This window comes from Chamaea fasciata, unplaced genomic scaffold, assembly GCF_029207755.1.
Source record: "Chamaea fasciata isolate MVZ Bird 193981 ecotype frontalis unplaced genomic scaffold, bChaFas1.0.hap1 SCAF_785, whole genome shotgun sequence".
Lineage (NCBI taxonomy): Eukaryota > Metazoa > Chordata > Aves > Passeriformes > Sylviidae > Chamaea > Chamaea fasciata.
This window is the reverse complement of record NW_027094870.1, coordinates 29,471-47,524: the sequence shown is the minus strand read 5'-3', so window position 1 is coordinate 47,524 and position 18,054 is coordinate 29,471. Positions and strand designations below refer to the sequence as shown.

Sequence of the window (18,054 nt, the reverse complement as noted above, 5' to 3'; positions counted from 1 at the left end):
GGAATTTTGGGGGAATTTTGTGATTTCCGGGCTGATTTTTGGGGAATTTTTCGGGGCAATTTGGGGTGATTTTTGGGGCGATTTTTGGGGCAATTTTTGGGGATTTTTGGGCCGTTTTTGGGGTGATTTTTGGGGCGATTTTGGGGGTGATTATTGGGGTGATTTTGGGGATTTTTGGGCCGTTTTTGGGGGTGATTTTTGGGGCGATTTTTGGGGTGATTTTTCGGATTTTTGGGCCGGTTTTGGGGTGATTGGGGAGGGGATTTTTTGTTGATTTTTGGGCCAATTTTCGGGCTGATTTTTGGGGGCGATTTTGGGGGGCGATTATTGAGATTTTTGGGGCCGTTTTTGGGGTGATTTTTCGGGAAATTTTTCGAGCGATTTTTGGGGATTTTTGGGCCGTTTGGGGGGTGATTTTTGGGGCGATTTTTGGGGTGATTTTTCGGATTTTTGGGCCGGTTTTGGGGGTGATTGGGGAGGGGGGATTTTTTTGATTTTTGGGGCAATTTTCGGGCTGATTTTTGGGGAGATTTTCGGGGGGTTTTTTAGGGGGGGGGTTTTGGGATTAATTCGGGGAGGGGTCTCTCACCTGGACACCCCACCGGGCCCGGGGTCCCCCTCCCGGGGGGGGGACAGTGGCACTCGAAGCTCCCGGGGGTGTTGAGGCAGACGGAGCCCCCCCCGCAGCGCCCCTCCCCCCCCTCGGCGCACTCGTCCACGTCTGGGGGGAGGGAGGGGGTCAGGGGGGGAGAAAACCCCCAAAATTGGGGAGAAACTCCCAAAAAATTGGGGAGAGACCCCCAAAATTGGGGAGAGACCCACAAAATTGGGGAGAAACTCCAAAAAATTGGGGAGAAATCTCCCAAAAATTAGGGAAAAATCTCCCAAAAATTGAGGAGAACTCCCCCCCCCCCAAAAAAAATTGGAGAGAGAAACCCCCCAAAATTGGGGAGAGACCCCCAAAATGGGGAGAGACCCCCAGAACTGGGGGAGACCCACCCAAAAATTGGGGGAGCCCCCCCAGCCCCAGGAGGGGGGCGGAGGGGCTTCGGAGGGGGTGGGGGGAACTGGGAGCACTGGATGGACTGGGGGGGACTGGGGGGGATTTGGGGGGGATTTTGGGGGATTTGGGGGGAATTTTGGGGAATTTTTTGGGGGGGAATTTTGGGGGGATTTTGGGGGGGGGATTTTTGGGGGAATTTGGGGGGATTTGGGGGGGGGATTTTTGGGGAATTTGGGGGATTTTGGGGGGAATTTGGGGGGAACTTGGGGGGATTGTTGGCGGATTTTTGGGGGGATTTGGGGTCTCTGGGAGGATTTTGGGGGGATTTTGGGGGGAATTTTGGGGATTTTTGGGGGGATTTTGGGGTCTCTGAGAGGGGATTTGGGATTTCTTTGGAGGGGGCTCAGGGTGGGATTTTTGGGGTGGGAATTTTGGGGTTTGGGGGCGGGATTTTGGGGGTCTCTGGGGAGGCATTTTGGGGGGAGTTCCGGGGTCTCTGAGAGGCTTTTGGGGGGAATTTCTGGGGGGTTCAGGGGGGATTTTTGGGGGGATTTCGGGGTCTCCGAGGGGATTTTGGGGGGATTTTCTGGGGAGGTTTGGGGGGGTTTTGGGGAGGGGTCTCTGACCTTCACAATCGATCGGGGGGTGGGTCATTTTTCCGGGGATCCTGGTCCAGTTTTTGCGGGTCCCGGCGCCGTTTTTGGGGCTCCCGGTGCCGTTTTCTGGGTCCCCGTTGCCATTTTCGGGCGGTCCCGGAGCGTTTTTGGGGCTCCCGGCGCCGTTTTCTGGGGTCCCGTTGCCATTTTCGGGGGTCCCGGAGCCGTTTTTGGGGCTCCCGGTGCCATTTTCGGGGCTCCCGTTTTTGGGGGGGCTCCGGGGCCGGTACCCCGAGTTGCAGACACAGCTGAAGCCCCCCTCGGTGTTGTTGCAGCTCTGGAAGGGGGGGGCAGCGGGGGGGCCCCTCCAAACACTCGTTGATGTCTGGGGGAGGGGGGGGGGAGGGTCATTTGGGGACCCCAAAATTGGGGAACATCCCCCAACCCAAAATCCACCCATGGGGAGGGGGGGACCCCAAAATTCAGCGCTGGTTCCTCCCCCTGGTGCCCCCCGTCCCATCCCAGTCCATCCCAGTCCCCCCCAGTGCCACCCAATCCCCTCCCAGTCCCTCCCAGTGTCCACCCCAGTCCCTCCCAGTCCCCTCCCAGTGCTCCCAGTTACCCTCGCACTGCCGGTCCCAGGGGTTGTTTGCTGGTCCCAGGGGGTCCCTCGAACCCGGGGGGCAGTGACAGTGCGACGAGTTCAGGGGGGAGGCACGGCTCCTGTCCTGGGGGGGCTGCGGGGTCACAGAGGCCGAAAAAACCCCAAATCCCACCCAAAAATACCCCAAAATCCACCCAAAAATACCCCAAAATCCACCCCAAAACACCCCAAACATCCCACCCCAAAAATACCCCAAATCCACCCCCAAAAATACCCCAAAATCCCACCCAAAAAACCCCCAAAATCCCACCCAAAAATACCCCCAAAACTCCACCCCAAAAATACCCCAAAATCCCACCCAAAAATACCCCAAAATCCCACCACAAATACCCCAAAATCCCACCCAAAAATACCCCAACATCCCACCCAAAAATACCCCCAAATCCACCCAAACATACCCCCCAACATCCACACCCAAAATACCCCAAAATCCACCAAAAATACCCCAAAATCCCACCCCACAAATACCCCAAAATCCACCCCCAAAAATACCCCAAAACCCCCCCCACAATACCCCAAAATCCCACCCAAAAATACCCCAAAATCCACCCAAAAATAGCCCAAAATCCCACCCAAAAATACCCCCAAATCCCACCCCAAAAATACCCCCAAATCCCACCCAAAATACCCCAAATCCACCCCAAAAATCCCCCAAAATCCCACCCAAAACACCCCCAAAACCCCACCCAAAATACCCCCCAAATCCACCCAACAATACCCCAAAATCCACCCCCAAAAACCCCAAAATCCCACCCAACAATACCCCCAAATCCACCCAAAAATACCCCAAAATCCACCCCAAAAATACCCCCAAATCCACCCCCAAAAATACCCCAAAATCCACCCAAACAATACCCCCAAAATCCCACCCCAAAAATACCCCACAATCCACCCCAAAAACACCCCCAAAATCCCACCCAAAAATACCCCCCAAATCCACCCAAAAATACCCCAAAATCCACCCCCAAAAATACCCCAAAATCCCACCCAAAAATACCCCCAAAATCCACCCAAAAACACCCCAAAATCCCACCCAAAAATACCCCAAAATCCACCCCAAAAACACCCCAAAATCCCACCCCAAAAATACCCCCAAAATCCACCCAAAAATACCCCCAAATCCCACCCAAAATACCCCAAAATCCACCCCCAAAAATACCCCAATCCCCACCCACAAATACCCCCAAATCCCACCCCAAAAATACCCCAAAAATCCACCCCAAAAATACCCCAAAATCCCCACCCAAAACTACCCCCAAAATACACCCCAAAAATACCCCAAAATCCCACCCAAAAATACCCCAAAATACACCCCAAATAATACCCCCAAAATCCCACCCAAAAATACCCCAAAATACACCCCAAAAATACCCCAAAATCCACCCAAAATACCCCAAAATCCCACCCAAAAATACCCCAAAATACACCCCAAAAATACCCCAAAATCCCACCCAAAATCCCACCCAAAATATCTCAAAATCCACCCCAAAATACCCCAAAATCCACCCAAAAATACCCCAAAACCTCCCACCCCAAAATACCCCCCAAATCCACCCCCAAAAATACCCCAAAATCCACCCCCAAAAACACCCCCAAAATCCACCCAAAAATACCCCCAAATCCCACCCAAAAATACCCCAAAATCCACCCCAAAAATACCCCACAATCCCACCCAAAAATACCCCCAACATCCCACCCACAAATACCCCAAAATCCACCCCCAAAATACCCCAAAATCCCACCCCAAAATACCCCAAAATCCACCCCAAAAATACCCCAAAATCCCACCCAAAAATACCCCAAAATACACCCCAACAATACCCCAAAATCCCACCCCAAAAATACCCCAAAATACACTCCCAAAAATACCCCAAAATCCACCCAAAAATACCCCAAAATCCCCACCCAAAAATACCCCAAAATCCCATCCAAACATACCCCCAACATCCACCCCAAAAACACCCCAAAATCCCACCCAACATCCCCACCCAAAATATCTCAAAATCCACCCCAAAAATACCCCAAAATCCCACCCAAAAATACCCCAAAATCCCACCCAAAATACCCCAAAATCCACCCCAAAAATACCCCAAAATCCACCCCAAAAACACCCCAAAATCCCACCCCCAAAATACCCCCAAATCCCACCCAAAAATACCCCCAAAATCCACCCCAAAATACCCCCAAAATCCACCCAAAAATACCCCCAAAATCCACCCAAAAATACCCCAAAATCCCACCCAAAATATCCCAAAATCCACCCCAACAATACCCCAAAATCCCCCCAACAATACCCCCAAAATCCCACCCAAAAATACCCCCAAAATCCACCCACAAAATACCCCAAAATCCCACCCAAAAATACCCCAAAATCCACCCAAAAACACCCCAAATCCCACTCCAAAATACCCCCAAAATCCACCCCCAAACATACCCCAAAATCCACCCAAAAACACCCCAAAATCCACCCCAAAAATACCCCAAAATCCACCCCAAAAATACCCCAAAATCCCACCCAAAATATCCCAAAATCCACCCCAAAAATACCCCAAATCCACCCCAAAAATACCCCAAAATCCCACCCAAAAACACCCCCAAATCCACCCCCAAAAATACCCCAAAATCCCACCCCAAAAATACCCCAAAATCCACCCCAAAAATACCCCAAAATCCCACCCAAAATATCCCAAAATCCACCCCCAAAAATACCCCCAAAATCCCACCCAAAAATACCCCCAAAATACACCCCAAAAATACCCCCAAAATCCCACCCCAAAAATACCCCAAAATACACCCCAAAAATACCCCAAAATCCCACCCCAAAAATACCCCAAAATACACCCCCAAAAATACCCCCAAAATCCACCCCCAAAAATACCCCAAAATCCCACCCAAAAATACCCCAAAATCCCACCCAAAAATACCCCAAAATCCACCCCAAAAATACCCCAAAATCCCACCCAAAAATACCCCAAAATCCCACCCAAAAATACCCCAAAATCCACCCCAAACAACACCCCAAATCCACCCCTAAAATACCCCCAAAATCCACCCCCAAAAATACCCCAAAATCCACCCCCAAAAATACCCCCAAAATCCCACCCAAAAATACCCCCAAATCTACCCCCAAATCCCCCCAAAACCCCAAAATCCACCCCTAAAAAACCCCAAATTCCCCCAAAAACCCCCAAAATCTCCACCCAAAAAACCCCAAAACCCCAAACCTGCCCCCCAAACCCCAAAATCTCCCCCAAATCCACCTTCAACCCCCCCCAAAAAACCCCAACCCCCCCCAAACAACCCCCAAACCCCCCAAAAACCCCAAATCTCCCCCAAAACCCCAAATCCTCCCCCCAAAACTCCAAACCCCCCAAAAACCCCAAAATCTCCCCCCAAAAAAACCCCAAACCCCCAACCTCCCCCCCAAACCCCAAAATCTGCCCCAAAACCCCAAAATCCACCCCAAACCCCCAAATCCCCCCCAAAAACCCCCAAAATCCCCCCCAATTCTCACCGGCCGCGGGGGGGGGAGGGGCGGAGGGCGCCCAGGACGAAGCAGAGCAGCCCTGGGGGGGGGAGGGGCGGAAGCGGAGGGGGTGGGGGAGGGGGTGTGAAATTTGGGGGGTGGGGGAGGGGCACCCCCGACTCCCCCCCCCCCCCCCCGTTCCCAGTTCAAACCGGGAGCGCGCCCCTCCCCCACCCTCGATCTGTTGATATCGCCCCTCCCCCCCCAAATTTAGAGCTCGTGACGTCACGGCCTAACTTTGGGGGAGGGGGGGGGTGTCCCCGCACCCCCAAATTTTGGGGGGGAGGGCGTGACGTCAGAACCCCCCTCCCCCCAGTTCCTCCCGGCGCCGCCCCTCCCCCCACTTCCCCTTCCGAGCGTGGGAAAGGAACGCGCGGGGGGGGGAGGGGCGAGGGGGGGGGGTGACCCCCAAAAATTTGGGGGGAGGGGTCGAGGGGGGGGTGGGGGAGGATTTTGGGGGGGGGGGAGGGGTCCCGGACTCTCCCCCCCCCTCCCCCCGAGAAAAAATCGGGGGAAACTGAGGCACGGGGAGGGGTCGCGGGGGGGTTTGGGGGGGATTTGGGGGGGTTTTTGGGGGAGATTTTGGGATTTTTTGGGGGAGATTTTGGGATTTTTTGGGAGATTTTTGGATTTTTTGGAGAGGATTTGGGATTTTTTGGGAGATTTGGGGATTTTTTGGGGAGGATTTGGGATTTTTTGGGAGATTTTGGGATTTTTTGGGGGGGATTTGGGGGTCCCGGGTGGGTTTTTGGGGAATTTTGGGAATTTTTGGGGAGATTTTGGGGGGGTTTAAGGAGATTTTGGGGTTTTAGGTGCCCAGGGCGGTTTTGGGATTTTTTGGGGGGGATTTGGGGGATCCCGGGTGGGGTTTGGGGGAGATTTTGGGATTTTTGGGGGAGATTTTGGGGGGGGTTTAGGGAGATTTTGGGGGTTTTAGGTGCCCAGGGCGGGTTTGGGGGTTTTTTTGGGGGGGGATTTGGGGGTCCCGGGTGGGGTTTGGGGGAGATTTGGGGGTTTGGGGGAGATTTGGGATTTTTTGGGGAGATTTTGGGATTTTGGGGGGAGATTTTGGGGGTTTTGGGGAGATTTGGGGTTTTTTTGGGGAGATTTTGGGGTTTGGGGTGCCCAGGGGGGTTTTGGGGAAGGATTTGGGGGTCCCGGGTGGGTTTTGGGGAGATTTTGGGGTTTTTGGGGAGATTTTGGGGGGTTTTAGGGAGATTTTTGGGTTTGGGGTGCCCAGGGCGGTTTTTGGGGTTTTTTTAGGGGGAGGGTTTGGGGGTCCCGGGTGGGTTTTTGGGGAGATTTTGGGATTGTTTGGGGGAAATTTGGGGGGTTTGGGGGTGATTTGGGGGTTTTTTTAGGGAGATTTTGGGTTTGAGGTGCCCAGGGCGGTTTTTGGGGTTTTTTTGGGGGGGGGACTTGGGGGGTTTTGGGGGAGGTTTGGAGGGATTTGGGGGTCCCGGGTGGGGTTTTTTTGGGTGGGGGGATTTTTTTCCCGGTTTTTCGGGGATTTTTGGAGTTTGGTTTTTTTTTTTGGGTGGGGGTCCCATCCCCGGGTGGCTTTTGTTGTTTATTTATTTTATTAAAGCGACTTTTGGGGGTTTTTTCAAATGGGATTTTGGGGGGATTTTGTGGGATTTGGGATTTTTGGGGCTTTTCAAATTGAATTTTCGGAATCTTTTCAACGGGATTTTTTTTCCCTTTTTTCCAACCGGAATTTTGGGGCGCTCCCGGGGCGGCTTTTGGGGTCTCTGGGGGGTTTTTGGGGTATCCCGTCCCGGGGTGGTTTTTAGGGGCGTCCCGCGGATGATTTTGGGGTTCTTGGGGCTCATTTTAGGGGATTTTCGGGGGTTTTTTGGGGGGAATTTTGGGAGACTTTTGGGTTTTCGGGGGAGTCCCGGAGCATTTTTTGGGGTATTTTGGGGGGGGGTCCCATCCCGGGAAGGTTTTTGCCCATTTTGGTTTTTTTTTTAGGGGATTTTGGGGTTTTCTGGGTGTTTTGGGGGGTCCCGGGGCCGTTTTTTGGGGTGTTTGGGGGTTTTTTGGCTATTTTCGGATAGTTTCCACTTGGTTTCGGGAGGTTCCGGGGCGGTTTTTGGGGCGTTTTGGGGTTTTTTTTGGGGGTCCCTCCCCGTGCGGGTTTTGGGGGGTCCCGGGGCGGCTTTTGGGATGTTTTTGGGGGGTTTGGGGATATTTTGGGGGGGATTTGGGGATATTTTGGGGAGGGTCCCGCTCTCACCGAGGCTCCCGGCGGTTCCCATCGCGCGTGGTGGGCGTGGCCGCAGCGGGGCGTGGTCTGCGTTGGGCGTGGCCTAGATGGGCGCGGTTATTTATTAAGCCCCTTGTGGGCGTGGCTTTGAGGAGGGGGCGTGGCCACGGGCGCGCTCCCGGTCGCTTTGGCGGCCTCGTGGTGGCCGTTGGTGACCCTTGGTGGCCTTGGCTCCTCCTGGGGTGGCCCCGGTGGCTCTTGGTGTCCCCTTGGTGTCCCCAGTGCCCCATTTTGGGGGGGGGGGGGCACTGGGGACAATTTTGGGAGGTTTAGGGACGTTTTTTGGGGGGAGTTTGGGGACATTTCAGGGGCTTGGGGGAGAGGGACGGATGCTGGGGTCGCTTTAGGGACAGTTTGGGGACACTGGGGACAGTGACAGGGCCCGGTGTCCCTTTGGGGACACTCTGGGGACAGTGCCAGGTCCCGCCGTCCCCTCAGATCCCTTTGGGGACACTTTGGGGACAGTGCCAGGTCCCGCCGTCCCCTCAGGTCCCTTTGGGGACACTCTGGGGACACTGGGGACACTCTGGGGACACTGGGGTCACTCTGGGGACAGTGCCAGGTCCCGCCGTCCCCTCAGATCCCTTTGGGGACACTCTGGGGACACCTTGGGGACACTCTGGGGACAGTGCCAGGTCCCGCCGTCCCCTCGCTCCGCCCCGGCCCCGACCTTCCCCTCACACCCCCAACATGGCGGCGCGGCGGCGCCGTCGCGCTCCGAAGACGTCACGACCGCGCCGCTCCCCCTCCCACCCGGAAGGTCCGGGCCACACGACCCCCCTCCCTCCGCCACTCTCAACATGGCGGCGCGCTCCCTCCGCTGACGTCATCGCGGCGCGCCGCCGGCCGAGGGCGGCGGCGGCGGCTCCGGCGGGGCGGGCGCGGGGGGACGGGGGGCGGCCCCAACATGGCGGCGGCGGCGGCGGCGGCGGCTCCTCCCGCTTCCCCGCCGGGCCCCGCTCCCTCCCCGGGCCCCTCACCCCCGCCGGGCCCCCGTTCGCCGCCGCCGCCCCCCCCCTCAAGATGTCGGCGGCGGCCCGGCGGTCGCGCGCGGCGTGACGTAGTCAGGCCCCGCCGGCGGGAGGGGGGCGGGGGAGCGGCCGGAGCGGCGCAGGCAGGACCGGGACCGGGAGCGGAACCGGGAGCGGGAGCGGAACCGACAGCGGCGGCGGGCGGAGCTCCGGGGCGGCTCTTCAGGGCGGCATGGCCCCGGCGCGGCGGCGGCGGCGGAGCGGGCCCCGGCCGGGCGCGGGGCGGCGGTGTCGCTGAGCGGGAGCAGCTCCGCGGGCGCGGCCCCGGGGGGCCGGTGCGGTGAGTGCCCGGGCCGGGGGGCCCGGCGGGCCGGGAGGGCACCGGGAGCCGGGCCGGGGGTCGGGGGCGGAGCGGAGGAGGCGCTGACACCCCCCCGACCCCCTCGTACCGGCCCCGTCCCGGGTGCTGAAAGGCGGAGGGGGGCACGCGGGGACACCGGGGACGGCGGGGGGGAGCGCGGCCGGGCCGCGGCGGCTCCCGGGGACGGGGTGCGGCGGCCGTGGCGGCCGAGGGCACCGCGGGGGCATCCAGGGGACGGCGGGACCGTGACGGGCGGGCTCCGGCGGGGTCCGTGAGGGGATCCGGGTGAGGAGGGTCCGTGAGGGGATCGTGAGGGGATCCGGGTGAGGAGGATCCGTGAGGGGATCGTGAGGGGATCCGGGTGAGGAGGGGTCCGTGAGGGGATCGTGAGGGGATCCGGGTGAGGAGGGTCCGTGAGGGGATCGTGAGGGGATCCGGGTGAGGAGGGGTCCGTGAGGGGGTCGTGAGGGGATCCGGGTGAGGAGGGTCCGTGAGGGGATCGTGAGGGGATCCGGGTGAGGAGGGTCCGTGAGGGGATCGTGAGGGGATCCGGGTGAGGAGGGTCCGTGAGGGGACCGTGAGGGGACACGGGTGAGGAGGGTCCGTGAGGGGATCGTGAGGGGATCCGGGTGAGGAGGGTCCGTGAGGGGATCGTGAGGGGACACGGGTGAGGAGGATCCGTGAGGGGACCGTGAGGGGATCCAGGTGAGGAGGGGTCCGTGAGGAGATCGTGAGGAGGGGTCCGTGAGGGGACCGTGAGGGGATCCAGGTGAGGAGGGGTCCGTGAGGGGTCCGTGAGGGGACAGTGAGGAGGATCCGTGAGGGGACACCGGAACAGCGTCACCGTGAGGAGGATCCGTGAGGGGACACGGTGAGGAGGGGTCCGTGAGGGGATCGTGAGGGGTCCGTGAGGGGATCCAGGTGAGGAGGGTCCGTGAGGGGATCGTGAGGGATCCGTGAGGGGATCCAGGTGAGGAGGGTCCGTGAGGGGATCGTGAGGAGGGATCCAGGTGAGGAGGATCCGTGAGGGGTCCGTGAGGAGGATCCGTGAGGGGACACGGTGAGGAGGGGTCCGTGAGGAGATCGTGAGGGGATCGTGAGGAGGATCCGTGAGGGGATCCGGGGGTCCGGAGACGTCCGTGAGGGGACACGGGTGAGGGGGGAACCATGAGGGGTCCGTGAGGGGACACGGTGAGGAGGGGATCGTGTGGGGATCCACTTGAGGAGGGGTCCGTGAGGGGATTGTGAGGGGATCGTGAGGGGACACGGGAACGGGGTCACCGTGAGGGGATCCAGGTGACGGGGGAACCGTGAGGGGACCGTGAGGAGGATCTGTGAGGGGACACGGGAACGGGGGGACCGTGAGGGGAGAACCGGGAGGAGGATCCATGAGGGGATCGTGAGGGGATCCAGGTGAGGAGGGGACCGTGAGGGGTCCGGGAGGGGATCCAGGTGAGGAGGGTCCATGAGGGGACCGTGAGGGGATCCAGGTGAGGAGGGGACCGTGAGGGGACCGTGAGGGGATCCAGGTGAGGTGGGGAATGTGAGGGGTCCGTGAGGGGATCCAGGTGAGGGAACCATGGTGGGGGGGGTTGTGAGGGGATCCAGGTGAGGGGAGCTGAGTTGAGGGAGGGTCTCGGTGTCTGGGAGGGGTCCCAGGAGTCTGGGACAGGTAAGGGGGGGGTCTGTGGTGGGTCCAGGTGGATCCAGGTGTGCATGGGGGGGGTCTGTGAGTGGATCCAGGTGTGCAGGGTGGGGCTGTTGGGGGGGTCCAGGTGGATCCAGGTGTGCGGGGAGGCGGGGCTCTATGAGGGGCTCCAGGTGTATTCAGGTGTGCAGGGTGGGGCTGTAGGGGGTTCCAGGTGTGCGGGGGGGCTCCAGGTGTGTCCAGGTGTGCGGGGGGGGGGGCTCCAGGTGTGTCCAGGTGTGCGGGGGGGCTCCAGGTGTGTCCAGGTGTGCGGAGGGGGGGCTCCAGGTGTGTCCAGGTGTGCGGGGGGGCTCCAGGTGTGTCCAGGTGTGCGGGGGGGGGGCTCCAGGTGTGTCCAGGTGTGCGGGGGGGGGGGCTCCAGGTGTGTCCAGGTGTGCAGGGTGGGGCTCCAGGTGTGTCCAGGTGTGCAGGGTGGGGCTGTAGGGGGCTCCAGGTGTGCGGGGGGGGGGCTCCAGGTGTGTCCAGGTGTGCGGGGGGGGGGCTCCAGGTGTGTCCAGGTGTGCGGGGGGGCTCCAGGTGTGTCCAGGTGTGCAGGGTGGGGCTCCAGGTGGATCCAGGTGTGCAGGGTGGGGCTGTAGGGGGCTCCAGGTGTGCGGGTGGGGCTCCAGGTGGATCCAGGTGTGCAGGGTGGGGCTCCAGGTGTGTCCAGGTGTGCGGGGGGGCTCCAGGTGTGTCCAGGTGTGCGGGGGGGCTCCAGGTGTGTCCAGGTGTGCGGGGGGGCTCCAGGTGTGTCCAGGAGAAGCCCCAAGCCGGGCGCTGGGCAGGGCAGGCTCTGCACGGGGAACCCCTCGGAGCCGCTCTGGGATGGTCCAGCACCTCCTGGCTCACCTCGGATCGTCCTGGAAGCCCTTGGAGCGGCTTTGGAATCCTCGCAGCCCCTCGGGACCTCGTGGGTCATCTTGGGGATCATCCCGGTCCCTTAAAGCAGCTTTGGGATCATCCCGGACCTCGAGCCTTTCCTTTGGGATCGTCCTGGAACCCTTTGGATCATCTCTGGAATCGTCCCGGCCCCCCGGAGCGGCCTTGGGATCGTCCTGGGTCACCTTTGGGGTCGTCCCCGAGCTGCTTGGATCACCTTTGGGATCACCCTGGAACGCCTCGGATCGTCTCCGGGATCGTCCCAGCCCCTTGGAGCAGTTTTGGGATCATCCTGGATCACCTTTGGGATCACCCCGGTCCCTTGGATCACCTTTGGGATCACCCTGGATCACTTTCGGGATCATCCTGGTCCCTTGGATCACCTTTGGGATCCTCCTGGACTTCTTGGATCACCTTTGGGATCCTCCTGGATCACTTTTGGGATCATCCAGCACCTCTGGAGCGGCTTTGGGATCATCCTGGATCACCTTTGGGATCATCCCGGTCCCTTGGATCACCTTTGGGATCCTCCTGGATCACTTTTGGGATCATCCAGCACCTCTGGAGCGGCTTTGGGATCATCCTGGATCACCTTTGGGATCATCCCGGTCCCTTGGATCACCTTTGGGATCCTCCTGGATCACCTTTGGGATCATCCCGGTCCCTTGGATCACCTTTGGGATCATCCTGGATCATCTTTGGGATCCTCCTGGATCACTTTTGGGATCATCCAGCACCTCTGGAGCAGCTTTGGGATCATCCCAGACCTCCTGGATCACCTTTGGGATCGTCCTGGACCATCTGGAGCCGCTTTGGGACCCCAGAGCCCCGAATTCCCGAGGATCCCAAACATCCCCCGGCGCAGGAATTTCGGGATTCTCGGAGCAGCTCGGGATTGATCCAGAATGGGGAGAAAAAAGCCAAGTTCGGGTCAAACCGGCTCCAGCTTCCACGGGAAAATTCCCAAAAATGGTTTGGGGTCGCGTTTGGGGCTTCCCCCCTCCCGCTTGGGGACAAAAAAAATCCGGGGAAAAAAAAAACAACGAGGGAAAACTTGGGGGAAATGGTAAAAAAAAAAAAAGGAGCCAAACGAGGGAAAAAAATTCCAAAAAAAATTCCGGGAGCTTGGGAACGTGGCCGTGACCTGGAGGAGGAGGAGGATGCGCCCTGGAATGTGTGGGATCCTCAGCCCTGGCCTGGAGGAGGAGAGAATTCCAATTGCTCCGGGTTCTTTGCTTGGTGTCAGAGGAGGAAAAACAACCAGCCCCGAAAGAGGAGATTTGGGGCTTTTGGAGCCGTTCCCGTGGGTTTATCCCAGGAAAAACCGGAAAAAAAATGGGAATTTTTTATTGGGGGGGAAAAAAACGTTCCTGAAATCCACTCAGCCCCCGGGTGGAATCGGGAGGGGAAAATGCGGGTTGGGGTCGTCTTTTCTCGGGAAAAACGGGGAAAAGCGAGGGGAAAGCAGCGGCTTTTGGGTGTGCCGGGGTCCTGGGAGTTCCAGGCTGAGGGAGAAATTGGGAAAGCCGCCGGAAAGGTCGCCGGAAAATCGGGAAAAGTCGCTGGAGAATCGGGAGAAGTCGGGAAAACCCGGCAGCTTCGACACGATACCGAGTTTTGGGATGAGAGCGTCCCCAAGAGCTGGGTTTTTGGGATGGGAGCTGGAATTTTGGGAAGAGAGCTGGGTTTTTGGGAAGAGAGCTGGGTTTTTGGGATGGGAGCTGGGTTTTTGGGATGGGAGCTGGAATTTTGGGAAGAGAGCTGGGTTTTTGGGATGAGAGCTGGGTTTTTGGGAAGAGAGCTGGGTTTTTGGGATGAGAGCTGGGTTTTTGGGAAGAGAGCTGGAATTTTGGGAAGAGAGCTGGGTTTTTGGGACGAGAACATCCATTTTTGGGATGCTGCCCATGGAAAATCCCTAAAAACCAAAGGTGGCTGGAGCACCTGGGATTAAAACCCGGGATTTGCTCCGGGTTTGGGATTTACTCAAGGTTTGGGATTTGCTTTGGATTTGGGATTTTTGGGTTTGCTTTGGATTTGGGAGTTACTCCGGCTTTGGGATTTGGGATTTACTCCAGGTTTGGGATTTACTCCGCCTTTGGGAGTTACTCTGGATTTGGAATTTACTCCAGATCCAGGATTTGCTCCGTGTTTGGGATTTGGGATTTACTCCGGATTTGAGGTTTGCTCTGGATTTGGGATTTGCTCCAGGTTTGGGATTTACTCCGGATTTGGGATTTCAGCTTTTCTCTGGATTCAGGGCTTTAGGATTTGCTCCAGGTTTGGGATTTGCTCTGGATTTGGGGTTTGGGATTTGCTCTCTGTTTGGGATTTACTCCGGATTTGGGATTTGGGATTTGCTCCAGGTTTGGGATTTGCGCCAGGTTTGGGATTTGCACTGGGTTTGGGGTTTGGGATTTGCTCCAGGTTTGGGATTTGAGGTTTGCTCTGGAGTTGGGATTTACTCCAGGTTTGGGATTTGGGATTTGCTCTCTGTTTGGGATTTACTCCAGATTTGGGATTTGCCCCAGGTTTGGGATTTACTCCGGATTTGGGATTTCAGCTTTTCTCTGGATTCGGGGCTTTAGGATTTGCTCTGGGTTTGGGATTTGGGATTTGCTCCAGATTTGGGATTTGCTCTGGGTGTGGGGTTTGGGATTTGCTCCAGGTTTGGGATTTGCTCTGGGTTTGGGGTTTGGGATTTGCTCCAGGTTTGGGATTTGCTCTGGGTTTGGGGTTTGGGATTTGCTGGGACTTTGGGATTCGCTCCGGGTTTGGGCTGAGCCGCAGGTTTAGGATCCTCTCCCCGTTGTCCGCCCTCGCGGCGGGGAGGAATCCTGCTCCAGCCGCAGTAATTCCCCGGCCGTTTGCCTTCCGCACCTTGCAGGTATTTTTAGGCTCTTCCCGGGTAAATTTAGCTCCTTCTCGGCTCCCTCCTGAGCCTTTATCCTCCCGGAGCCGAGAATTCCCGGCTTTTAGCGCCTCTTCCCTCCCCTGTATCCCGATTTTCCCTCCCGGAGCCGAGAATTCCCGGCTTTTAGCGCCTCTTCCCTCCCCTGTATCCCGATTTTCCCCTTCCCTGCTCCAGGACCCGCCTTTATTTCTCCCGGATTGTTTTAAATCCCGGGGTTTGGGGCGGGAAAAGGTGATTTTGGGATCTTTATTTCTCAGGAATTGTTTTAATTCCCAGTTTTTGGGGCGGGAAAAGGTGATTTTGGGATCTTTATTTCTCAGGAATTGTTTTAATTCCCAGTTTTTTGGGCAGGAAAAGGTGATTTTGGGATCTTTATTTCTCAGGAATTGTTTTAATTCCCAGTTTTTGGACAGGAAAAGGTGATTTTGGGATCTTTATTTCTCAGGAATTGTTTTAATTCCCAGTTTTTGGGGCGGGAAAAGGTGATTTTGGGACCTTTATTTCTCAGGAATTGTTTTAATTCCCAGTTTTTGGGGCGGGAAAAGGTGATTTTGGGATCTTTATTTCTCAGGAATTGTTTTAATTCCCAGTTTTTTGGGCAGGAAAAGGTGATTTTGGGATCTTTATTTCTCAGGAATTGTTTTAATTCCCAGGTTTTGGGGCGGGAAAAGGTGATTTTGGGATCTTTATTTCTCAGGAATTGTTTTAATTCCCAGTTTTTGGGCAGGAAAAGGTGATTTTGGGATCTTTATTTCTCAGGAATTGTTTTGATTCCCAGTTTTTGGGGCGGGAAAAGGTGATTTTGGGATCTTTATTTCTCAGGAATTGTTTTAATTCCCAGTTTTTGGGGCGGGAAAAGTACAATAAACGGGAATTTGTTTTCAGAGAAGATGATTTTCGGGGGGAGATTTGGGCAGCTTTTGGTGACCCCAAAACCGGGAATGTTCCCGGCTCCTCCTCACCCAAACTCAGCCTCTTCTCCCTCATTTGCTCCTCGTTTTTTTCCCTCTTTTTCCTCATTTTCTCCTCATTTTTTTCTCATTTTCTCCTGGGTTTCCTCCTCATTTTCTTCTCACTTTCTCTATTTTTCTCTCGCTTTCTCCTGGTTTTCTCCTGGTTTTCTCCACGTTTTCTTCCGGTTTTCTTCTCACTTTCTCCTGGTTTTTCCCTCACTTTCTCTGCTTTTCTCTCATTTTCTCCTCATTTTCTCTTCCCTTTCTCTGTTTTCTTCCTCATTTTCTCCTGGTTTTCTCCTGTTTTCTTCCTCATTTTCTCCTCATTTTCTCTTGGTTTTCTCTTCGTTTTCTCCTCACTTTCTCTTCATTTTCTCCTCATTTTCCCCTGGTTTTCTGCTGGTTTTTTCCTCATTTTCTCCTCACCTTCTCCTCGTTTTCTCCTCATTTTCTCTTGATTTTCTCCTGGTTTTCTCCTTTTCTCCTCATTTTCTCCTCCCTTTCTCTGTTTTTCTCTCATTTTCCCCTGGTTTTCTTTTCATTTTCTCCTGGTTTTCTCCTGGTTTTCTCCTGGTTTTCTCCTCATTTTCTCCTGGTTTTCTCCTGTTTTTTTCCTCGTTTTCTCCTCGTTTTCTCCTGGTTTTCCCCTGGTTTTCTCCTGGTTTTCTCCTCACTTTCTCCTCATTTTCTCCTCCCTTTCTCTGTTTTTCTCTCATTTTCTCCTGGTTTTCTCCTGGTTTTCTCCTGGTTTTCTCCTGGTTTTCTCCTCATTTTCTCCTGGTTTTCTCCTGGTTTTCTCCTGGTTTTCTCCTGGTTTTCTCCTGGTTTTCTCCTGGTTTTCTCCTCATTTTCTCCTGGTTTTCTCCTGGTTTTCTCCTGGTTTTCTCCTGTTTTTTTCCTGGTTTTCTCCTGGTTTTCTCCTGGTTTTCTCCTGGTTTTCTCCTGGTTTTCTCCTGGTTTTCTCCTGGTTTTCTCCTCACTTTCTCCTCATTTTCTCCTCCCTTTCTCTGTTTTTCTCTCATTCCCCCTGGTTTTCTCTCAATTCTCTCCTCCTTTTCCCCTGGTGTTCCCCTCACGCTCTCTGTCGTTTCCTCTCTCCCCCAGGTTGTGCCGGCAGTCCCTGCAGTGCCGGCGCCGCGCTCCGTCCCGAGCGGCCCTGCAGGAGCAGCGCCAGCACCGCCATCACCATCACCACCATCACCATCACCAGCAGGTGCGGGATCCGCAGCAGGTGCAGGAACAGCAGCAGCAGCGTCGGCAAGCAGCGGCTCCCCGGCATGGAGAGGAGCGTCCCGGAGCTCCCCATGCCCCCTCAGCCCAACCCGGAGCCCCGCGGCTTCCTCCCGCGGGACGCCAAAACCGCCGCGGAGCCGCCGGCGGAGCCGCGGGGGGGCGCCGGCGGGGACGGAGCTGGAGGAGGAGCCGGCGGGGTTCTACGGCGCCGAGGAGCCGCCGGCGGCCGCCGGGAGCCGGGAGGGGAAGGAGCCCCGGGAGGAGCCCGATTTCTTCTCCTCGCTGGCCCGCCACGAGCCCGACGTGGCGCTGGAGGCTCACCACGAGGCCGGTGAGTGGCCGGGGGCGCCGGTGCCGGCGCTTGGGGCTTGTGGGCGGTGGAGCCGCGATGGTTTGGGGTGGGCCGTTGGCTTGCAGATGGTGTTGGTTCTTGCGGTGTTGACTCTCTCGGAGATGCCGTTGGATGTGTTGGTGGTGGCCTTGGTTGTTTTGGTGTTGGTTGTTTTGGTGACGGTGTTGGTTGTTCTGGAGATGATTTTGACTGTCTTGGTGATGGTGTTGGTTGTTTTGGTGACGCCGTTCGTTGTTTTGGTGATGCTGGTTGTCTTGGTGATGGCGTTGGTTGTTTTGGCGATGACGTTGGCTCACTTGGTGATGATGTTGGTTGTTTTGGTGATGGCGTTGGTTGTTTTGGTGTTGTTGGTAGTTTTGGAGATGTTGGTTATTTTGGAGACGTTGTTGGTTGTTTTGGTGATGGTGTTGGTTGTTTTGGTGATGTAGTTGGTTGTTTTGGAGATGTTGGTTGTTTTGGTGATGTTGGTAGTTTTGGTGATGGCATTGGTTGTTTTGGCGATGGCGTTGGTTGTTTTGGCGATGACGTTGGTTGTTTTGGCGGTGGTTGTCTTGGAGATGCCGTTGGCTCTCTTGGTGATGGTGTTGGTTGTTTCGGCGTTGGTTGTTCCGCTGATGGTGTTGGTTGTTTCGGCGTTGATTGTTCCGCT

At 56.5% G+C, this 18,054-nt stretch overlaps 2 protein-coding genes across 2 annotated transcripts in view; one reads left to right on the top strand and one right to left on the bottom strand.

The window, feature by feature from the left end:
• Nucleotides 1–310: 310 nt before the first annotated feature.
• LOC136305917 (adhesion G protein-coupled receptor E5-like) lies at nt 311–2,671 on the bottom strand. The gene is made up of 4 exons (XM_066209241.1): nt 2,662–2,671; nt 2,222–2,268; nt 1,630–1,984; nt 311–721 (listed from the first exon to the last, which is right to left on the bottom strand). The coding sequence occupies exons 1-4, from the start codon at nt 2,669–2,671 to the stop codon at nt 546–548; spliced, it is 588 nt and encodes a 195-aa protein (XP_066065338.1). The 3' UTR covers nt 311–545.
• Nucleotides 2,672–8,748: 6,077 nt separating this feature from the next.
• LOC136305916 (protein Wiz-like) overlaps nt 8,749–18,054 on the top strand; it is a 34,713-nt gene continuing 25,407 nt past the window's right edge. The window contains 4 exon segments of the mRNA XM_066209240.1: nt 8,749–9,113; nt 9,173–9,369; nt 16,925–17,033; nt 17,086–17,384. Coding sequence (XP_066065337.1) covers nt 8,749–9,113; nt 9,173–9,369; nt 16,925–17,033; nt 17,086–17,384 — 970 coding nt within the window.

Excerpts from the sequence above, each read along its gene's own strand:
- LOC136305917 (XM_066209241.1), bottom strand. Across the intron at positions 1,985-2,221 it reads CTGGGACCGGCAGTGCGAGG|ACATCAACGAGTGTTTGGAG; the intron begins GTAACTGGGAGC and ends CCCCTCCCCCAG. Across the intron at positions 722-1,629 it reads CCCCCCGATCGATTGTGAAG|ACGTGGACGAGTGCGCCGAG; the intron begins GTCAGAGACCCC and ends CCCTCCCCCCAG.